Source organism: Austrofundulus limnaeus, unplaced genomic scaffold, assembly GCF_001266775.1.
Source record: "Austrofundulus limnaeus strain Quisiro unplaced genomic scaffold, Austrofundulus_limnaeus-1.0 Scaffold83, whole genome shotgun sequence".
Lineage (NCBI taxonomy): Eukaryota > Metazoa > Chordata > Actinopteri > Cyprinodontiformes > Rivulidae > Austrofundulus > Austrofundulus limnaeus.
In genome coordinates this window covers 1411415-1420974 of record NW_013952485.1, presented here as the reverse complement: position 1 = coordinate 1420974, position 9560 = coordinate 1411415, and the positions used below count along the sequence as shown (strand labels likewise).

Genomic DNA, 9560 nt, shown 5'->3' with positions numbered 1-9560 from the left:
GTGTGTGTGTGTTACTGAAACAGCTAGTGCATCCTAATTTTTTAACATCAACATTAGTCATTTTGACCTTTAGAAAATAAATTGGGGGGGGGGGTCACCTCACAGTAAATGTCATTGTGGAAAATGTAACTGCTCATTTTTACTCAGTACTTTTACTTAAATCCATGTTACGTCAAAATATCAGATATTTCAAGAATTTTACTGAAGTAATATTCTTAGAGGAGACCTTTTTTACCAAAGTAAGTTTGTGGTAATAGTATCACTTTGAGGTACTTTATACAAGACTGGTTTATGGCTCTTACCCATTTCAGCTAAAACAAGTAGCCACGATGAAATTGGCCACACACTAAACACCAATCTCATTAACAATGAGTGACTATCAGTTCTGTTCAATTTAGTGTGATAAAATAGTGTRTATTCACAACAGGCTTCCTCTTATACAAAAATGTCCAAATCACATGATGAACATGCATTCTAAATAAGTTCAAAACAAACATTAAATAAAGTCCAATCAGTAATTTCAGTCCAATTAAGACAATCAGAATCAGTTACTGAAAAGTTTATCTAAGGAAGCTGATTGTGACTAATCTTTAAGCAATCCCTCTTAAGCAAAGGCGATGGTGGAAACAACTCTTACATACTAGGAACCTTTAAAAAAGTTGTTGTTGTTGTTGTTGTTGTTGTTGTTGTTGTTGTTGTTGTTGTTGTTGTTGTTGTTTTCAAAGTAACTAGAACACAATATGTATTTTGGAGAGAGGCTTTGTGTTTGTTACTAACATTTTACAGAAAATGAAAACAAGAGACAACATTTCTATAAGATTTCATAAATAAATAAACAAATAAAGCAGCATCAGTTGATTTGTTTAATTCTTCTCATCATATGCAAAAGAGAAAACATGACGCCACGTATGTAAATAGGTTCTTTCAAGCTTTTTTTTTATCTGTACTGTTTCTTTAAAAATGGAGCATTTGCTATCAATGGCTCATCATCAGAGAACAGATAGCCTCTCATCCCTGGCCTATATTAGTGTAACAGACATGCAAAACATGGATTATAAACTGAAAGCAGCCGCTTCAGATGTAAAAACAACAACCAGACCCGCACCGACAGCTTCATTCTAAGAGATTATTTTCCCCAACACATCTAATAAATTTGATTATTAGAGAAAACAGGCCCCTTTTTTTCCGCGCAGGGAACATATGTGCAAGCTTAGTGCAGACAATAACAAGAACCGCGGTGACCTACAAAAGGAATGGTCTCATGGATCAGTGGACAAAAAGAGAGGCCGGACAACAGACCGCGTCGGTGTCGCGGATGTGGACAGCCGCGCGTACAGACGCGCCGACTGCGAAGAGGAGGGCTGGTGTGTGTGTGTGTGTGTGTGTGTGTGTGTGTGTGTGTGTGTGTGTGTGTGTGTGTGTGTGTGTGTGTGTGTGTGTGTGTGTGTGTGTGTGTGTGTGTGACGTGGGGGGAGAGGATGTGTTTTTGCCCTTACTTTCTCCGTGGAGCCCGGGCTGAGCCGCTCCAGCAGTTTGCACAAGACCACCCCGTCTTTCAGGGAGCTCTGCAGGAAAGCCTCCGGGTCCGAGATGGTCTTCTTCGGCGACTCCAGCACCCCGAGCGTGATCAACCATGTTACCGTCTGTTCCGCCGAATTCATGTCCAGATCCTCAACAAAGAGCCTGCGCTGCTATTTTTCCTTCGAATAGGGGAGGGGGGTGTATATTTATATTTTTATATAACAGCGTATACCGCCCTGGATATGCTGTCTTCTGTGCGTTAGGAGATAAACATCATTAATCCTCCACCCCGATAATAAAAGATGCAAAGKATGAGACAGAGGACTGAGGGAAAACCTCTCTCTATATATAAATATACCTCGGTTGGATGCGGAGGATGAGGAGCAGATGATGGAAATCCAGCAAGTCTCCTTTCCTTCCTTGAACGCTCCTCTCCACCCTGTCTGGAAATCTGTCAAAATGCGCGTCGCTGGTGCGTTCAGGGGACTGCAAACATGCGCATCGCAGCCGCCTCTTGTCTATTGGCTGACATCACAGCAGAGGGACAGGCCCGGTCCAACCAGCTGTTGGTCCACCTCAGCTTGGCATGAATAAATGAGGTTTACACAGCTTTGCATGTCATCCGTTTATTAGAGCCTCTGTCTTTTTTTTTTTTCCCCTACTGGGAACAGGTTTTGGTCACATTCAAAGTGAGCAGCTGCCTGGCTGATATGTTGGAGAGAGAGGGAGTTCATGCAAACCAACCTTCAAGAACATTTAAATTGTGTCTACAGAAAAAGTAGTAGAATCCCAACAGTCATTTCCTAACTTAAAGCAGATAACATTAATGATTGGTCATGTTGAAATACAAAAGTCACAAGTGGATGGTTTAACATTTCACATGTTAAATGTTAGACTAAATTACAAGATGTGAGTCGCGGCATTTTGTGAAGGAACACTTGCTAAAACAAAAGAAGAAAATCACACTATAATAACACAGTTTTTTAATTGTTTCTGATTTTACACTGTATGAATTTTCAGAGAAAATGTCTTAAAGGCAGACAATTCTGATCAGCAAACTCAGAAAATTTTATGTCTTTTTCACTGAGCTACCAATCAACCTAAAACTTAACATTTGACCAACTTTTGTCTGGTCTCCAACAAAGTCTGGTGATGTAACAGCCAGAGCAGTTTGTGCACCCATTGAGTGCTTTTGTGTATAAATTCCTGTGCACTCTTCCTGGTCGACCGGCTGTTTATCAAAAAAGGCATTCTTCACAAGAAGGAACAGTTCACTGCATTTAAGAGCTGAGCATCAGTGCAACTCTGTAAATGTTCTGTATAATTATAGAAAGTGAAAACATAAAAGCCAAACACAATACAAAAACAAAGAGTTTTGTGAATATTTACTCAAACTCTGGCAATATAACCACGACTTCACTTTAAAGTACAATAATGTGCCTGATTCAGATTTGGGTTTTGCCTGCTAAAGGAGGGGAAGTCTAAATGTAAAAGATTTGGAGACAAAATACATTGAATGTCCAGCTCAGGTGAACTGGAAAACAGAACAAAGACTTCACAAAATAAAACAGAACTTAAAGATCAATCCAGAGAGAACCTTCTTCTTCTCCTTCTCCTTCTTGGCTGTTCTCTCTTCAGAGGTCACCACAACGAGTCATCTTCCATCCTTCACTCTGCATCCTCTGTCGTCCATCTTCCTCCATGTCTTCTCTAACTGCATATCCCCTCTTTGTCTTTTTCCTGGCAGCTGCATCTCTAACCTCTTTCTACCATTATRCTCACTGTCCCTCCTCTAGACCAGTGGTTCCCAAAGTTGGGGTCGGGACCCACAGTGGGGTCCTGAAACATCAAGGTGGGGTCCTGAAAAGATTTTCTGAATTACTTACACTAAAACATTACAACTACCAACAATTTCTTTTTGCCTTTGTTGCTACAAAAGGGTAAAGTTAGTGGACTTAAAACGGACAAAAAGAGAGTAATAAATATTGTTATTATGTTCTTGTTTATTTGACATGAAAACAATGTTTATCAACCAACAACACCTGGGGTCACAGGTCTCTGCTGCTGGTATTTTGGGGGTCAAAAGCTAAAAAGTTTGGGAACCAATGCTCTAGACCAGTGGTTCCCAAACTTTTCAGCTTTTGACCCACAAAATAACAGTAGCAGAGACCTGAGCCCCCAGTTATTTTTGTATGATAAACATTTGTATCAGGTCAACTAAACATGGGCATAGTAACAATATTTTTATACTACATTTATCCATTTTAAATACACTAACCTCACTCCTTTGCAACAACTAAGGCAAAAGTGTAATTAATTCAGAAAATATTTTCAGGACCCCACCTTGAAGTTTTGGGACCCCACTTTGGGTCCCGACCCCAACTTTGGGAAACACTGCTCTAGACCATCTCAATCTGACGTCTCTTTATCTCCAAATCATTTGTGCGGTAAACCAAATACACAAAGAGAGGCAAAGTTATTGTCAGAACAGACACTTGCACTTAAAGGGATATAAATTCAAAGAGGAACACACAACTTGACTTTAAACGAYCTCGGCCAGAGAAACTTAAAATAAATCAAAAGGAAGTCGTTTTATTGAACAGTTTGTGCAGAGCTGAGCAGCACTTCTCACAGTGGCCACAAGATGGCGTCCTCTGTTTGCTGTGATCTGCTTTCCTCTGTTTCATAAATGAAAATTATTTCACTTCCTATCTGAGTCATAAGCCTTGAGCTACAAGGTTAAAAGTCCTTGCCATGACCAAAAATAATCCATGAATGCACATTTTAAAAATGTATGTTAAAAGGTTTGTTCTGCTGATAAAAATCTTAATTCAGGGAAAAAAAAAWTTTTTGTGTACATGGGTGCGAGTTTAGGTCCATGCGTGAAAATACATCATCACAAGAAATAGGCTTTCTAATAACAGATGGTTCGGCAGGAAGTGGAACTACATAGTTGTTTGTTTGTTTGTTTGTTTTTATTTCTACCTGCAGGAATCTGGAAACCCAAAATAATCTTAATGGCAAACAAACCAAGCAGCAGGTCCTGACTCAACCGTTTCCTCTATTTATTGTATTCATCATTTTGTGGAAAAGAAAAGGCAATATGCATGTTGTCAGGAAGGTTGACTCTTGAGGCTTATGTTCTAAACAGCCAGCATCAAGGGATGCCACCTATGAGGCCTATGAGGTCCTGTCGCCATGTGTTTGTAACCATGGGTGCTATTGTGTGGCTGTGGAGTCTGGCTCTAGGCATTTCATATTTACACTTCATTCAGTTTGTTCCACATGGAAAAAAAGTCTGTTTCATGAGCAAATCAAACAAAAAATAGCTYCTTTTTTGTAAATTTAGGTTAACATGCTGTGATTCAGTTTATGACTTATCTAGGTAACATTTCTGAAAATTAAAAAAAAGTTTCATTTCATGTGTTTCACAGGTTTCTGGTGCTGCCCCTGTGTTCGCTTTCTGACAGCTGCCATAAACAAATAAGGGAAGCTGTGCTCTCTGAGCCGTGCAGACATCTTAGTTTTAATCAATTAAAAAATGATCCAGTTCTCAGCCTTTCTTAAAGGGCATGATGCTGTTCTAGAGAGAGAGAGAGARAAAAAGAAGTTGGAAGCAGGAAGACAGCTCATATTTTAAGTTGACAAGGCGGATTCTGCACAAGTCGTTTACTTCACAGACCAGGAAGTGTTAAGTAGAATAATTGATGGAGCAGGCAAGCGTGCAATGACAAGATGTCAGAAAGAGAGATGATCAGACCTACTTTCTCGGAAGATAGGAGACAAGAAAACAATTTTTGCTCGCAATTTTTTATGTAAATTTTGTTTTTGCTTTGAAAGTCAGTAAAAACTTGATATTATAGGTTTTAAAAAAGCAAATGAAACGGCTAAACCCAAAGGTGTTAAACTGCAAGAATATCAAGCAAAATGTATAGTGAAAACAAAAGTCTAATTTCCTGACCTTTATGAGACACGCCATCAAGAAGGCAGAAAGATTTACTGTTTACACCAGATTTTGTGATGTTTTAGATATTTTAAACTTCCATCCATCCTTAAATTATCTTTAACTTACTTCTTTCTTTCCAGGTTGTGGGGGTTACTGGTGCCCAYATCCAGCAGCAGTCACTGTGTGAGAGGTGTGGTTCACTCTGGACAGGCTGCAAGTCCATCACAGCGACACAGAGACACACTCTCACCAACACAATGGGACAATTTAGAGATACTACATATATTATGTGCATTAGATATTACGTGCATGTTTCTGGTCTGTGGGAGGAAAACGAGAAAACTCAGAGAAAACCCACGTGTGCACGGGAAGAAAATCCAATCTCAACCTAGAATAGCTGCAAGACAGGAAATGATCCTGTGACCCTCTCACTGAGAGGTGGCAGCTCTACCAACTGAGTCTCACCTGTAATACAACCTCAGCTCTGAATAAGTTGGGACATTGTGTAAAATGTCAAACAACAAAACGCGCAATAAGTCGCAAATTTAAATAAAAAATTCACATTAAAACATATTATCAAAAACTTATTTTTTTAGACTTAGTTCCTTCTGTGCTTTTTGGCACAATGGGCGGCAAGACGTCTCCATTGGGGTTGATGTCTTGCGAGCTCTTCAGCCTCATCTGGGCTGATATCTAGCCCTTTCATGCATGAATTATGATAAACTCAGTCAGGATTTTTTTTACTAAGTGTTTTCAAACATCCTTAGGGATGAAAAACAAGGTTTGAAAAAAATTTTCTATCGTTATTTTTTTAAAGAAATAATTATCTGTACACCCAAGTGTACTTCATGCATTTTGTACTGTAAAAAACATAAAGGTAATAACATGGTAATTGTACAGGTATAGTTGTAATTTAGTTATACAGTTGTAATATGGTATTCTGTTGGAATGGTGGTTCCTCCACTACTCTGTAGTCCTCTCTGTTTGAGCTCTATTGATGAACGTAAACATTAAATAATGTTTTCACTAGGTATTTTTATTCAGCTTTAGGGATGTAAAACAAGGTTAAAAAATAAAGATATATTCTCTCTGAACTGAGGAGGATAGTGTGACACAAGTCACATTCTCTGAACTAGGGCTGCACAATACATCGAAAATGTATATCGTCTTCCCAATAACTGCTTGTTCAATATGCCTATTGCAACAAATTCAAAAACTGTTTGCTTTTATGAGTTTTGTCACTCAAACGGAAACTTGAAGTATTTCACCAATCAAATGGATCACTTCATATATTACTCTTCATATTTTTAAAAATTCATACTAGAATGAAAATGATTAGTTTTGTTTCTTTGTTAGTTTTTTTGCTCAGAACCTGGAAAACATCAACACTACATATTTATGTATTTGTTCATTTATCGCAAGTCATATTGTCATCACAATATTAAGCACTGTTATCACACATCGCAGGTTTTCCTGATATAGTGCAGCCCTACTCTGAACTGTAGATCCTCATAGAATCTTAACTGTAACTGTTTTTATCAGAATATACTCTTGTTAAGTCTCTAATTTGAGCATATTCTCTGATAGCAATCTCTCTTATAGCATGTAAAATAAATATATATTTTTGGCCAGTGTATAAAGATTTATATTTAAAAAAATCAAATTACATTGTAATACTATAAAGTTGATTTACAACCAAAATTGTATAGGATATGAATTATTTTCAAGTACAACATCGGTAATAACTGACATTGCATTGAAGTTAAAACGTAGCCAGTGATGCATGATGTACAATTGAGTGGACATTTAATCTGTATTTTCTACAAATATAAACTCAAAACTTGGAAAACCTTTACATAATATTTCACCTTAGATTTTACTTGATGTAATCTTTTTTTTTTTTTTTTTTTACCTGCAATGGTATCTTTTTATGGAAGGTAGAAACTGAAATAGCTGAGGTGTTTGGTTGTTCTCCCCATTTGTCAGCCATCTTGGTTTTGCTGACTATTTTTTCCCGTTGCAATGACCAGCCAATAGGATTTTTTTCTATGGGATGATGTAATAGCTTCCACTAGAGTGGATTATATGCAACACTGCCCAAAACTGCAGGCATATATAAAGAAATAAATACTTTTAAACAGCTGTACACTGTAGTGACCTCTACGCATGAAAGGGCTAGGGCCTTGAGGTCTTTGTGGAAGGTAGGGTGCCAGTTCCTTCAAGGACGCCCTTGTTTCCACTTCCCCCATGGTGGTATCCACTGGATGGTGGTTTTCAGTAGGCGTGTTGCTTTCTGACGGAGGACATGTCCAGCGAATCTTAATTGGCACTCTGTCACAATGTTGTTCAGTGTTGCTGGGTTGCTGTTCTGCAATGGATCTCCTCGTTAGTGATGCTGTCCCGATATGAGACTCACAGGATCTGTCCTAACCACCACTGATGGGCAACGTTCAGTCTTCTTTCAGTCTTTGAAGACATCTTCCATGTTTCACATGCGTATATGGCTGTTGAGAAGATGATCGAGTTAAAAAGGTGGATCTTTGTCGCCATGCTGACRGTTGTGGACATCCAAATTGGTTGGAGCTGCTGAAAAACAGCTCCCGCYTTCCCAATCTGGCACGCCACATTGTGTTCTGCATCACCATCATTGGTTATAATGCTGCCCAGATAYGTGAACCTTTGCACTCCTTCAATCTGGTATGGTCCGATAGTGGCAGGGTGCCAGCCGTAGGGTACCCAATTTGCATGATCTTGGTCTTGTTGACGTTAGCCCGGAGTCTGACCTTGGTTGATCCTCCATCGCTTATAAAAAACTTGAAGTAAAAGGTTGTTAAATCTTTGGGGAAACGTCCTTTAAGTTTATATTTGTTGGCAGTAATGCATCTCAGAAATGTTAGGACAAGTCATACCACTGTGAAGCATCCCTCGTTTTTTTTAACAACATAAACAGTGGCGGAGTCAGACAATTTTTATGGGGGTTGGCCAAACTGGAACCACTGACCCAGAAAATGACTGAGGATCTTATTGTGTTTCTTGGTCATTCTCTCATTTATGAGCAGAAGCTACCAAGTAAAATTACATCATGAGAATAACATGTTTGCGCAGTTCAGTTAAAATGAACATTCAGAGTAAAGAAATGTCTTTGCCAAAATGTTGCTGGCATAGCAGTGGCCATGGCCACCCCGAGCTACCCTCTGGCTTCACCCCTGTCATTTAGTAAGATGAATGCTGGGTCATCTTTCCTGCATTTTATTTATTTAGTTATTCATTTATTTATTTATTTGCCGAGTAAGCTCATGTATTGTTCTAAAACCTGTAAATACGTTTTACTGATTGACGGTGCCTTTTCTGATTTGTAAGATGCCCAGAAACACAAATGCATCCCCATACCATCAGAGAGGAAGGTTTTTGAAGTGAGGATGTGTCGTCATACAAAATGAATCTCAGATTTTGAACCGTTTTCCACTTTGCCTGAGTCCTTTTTAAATGAACGATGGTCCACAGAACACTGGATGGTGTTCACACATACAGCTTCTTCCTATGAGCTTGTGGATGGTGTAACGAACTGTGTTTACAAATTTTGAGCACAGTGATTTCTCCAGTATATTTTGAACTGTAGATGATGAAAAATTTAAAGTCGTACAAGTGTTTTGATTTTGAAACATATATTCAGAAAAAATTCTACCATTTTTAGATGCAACTTTTTTTTATACACTGATGACCCTCTGTCCTTTTTATTACTTCTAAAATGCTCTTTTCATACTTGGTCCTCTTACTGACCTGTCGCTGATTGACCTAATTAGCTGCAAAATGCTCCCTCGGCTGTTTCTTATTAGCATTATTACTTTTACAACCACTTCTTGCCCCGGTTTTATTTTTTTGGAAATGTTGCTGCCATCAAATTCAAAATTACTTTTTTAACTAAAGATTTTGAACAATTTTTAGGCTGAAACTTTTAATATATTATCATGTATATTCTGTTGTGAATAAAATACAAGTTTATGAGATTTGCAAATCAATGCATTTTGTTTTTATTTAAATTTTACATAGGTATGTTGGTATTGGGGATGTAATTAACAACATTTGGAGTGAA

The 9560-nt window shown here is 38.3% G+C and overlaps 1 protein-coding gene across 2 annotated transcripts in view; it reads right to left on the bottom strand.

The window, feature by feature from the left end:
• arhgef7a (Rho guanine nucleotide exchange factor (GEF) 7a) overlaps positions 1–1989 on the bottom strand; it is a 53628-nt gene extending 51639 nt beyond the window's left edge. Inside the window, exons 1-2 of one of the 2 annotated variants that reach the window (XM_014011683.1) lie at positions 1880–1989; positions 1497–1700 (exon numbers count right to left, since the gene is read on the bottom strand). In XM_014011683.1, the coding sequence (XP_013867137.1) occupies positions 1497–1661 (165 nt within the window). In that variant the 5' untranslated portion in view covers positions 1662–1700; positions 1880–1989. The remainder of the gene's footprint in view (positions 1–1496; positions 1701–1879) is intronic. The other variant, XM_014011682.1, reaches the window with a different exon arrangement.
• Between the last annotated feature and the right edge of the window lie 7571 nt (positions 1990–9560).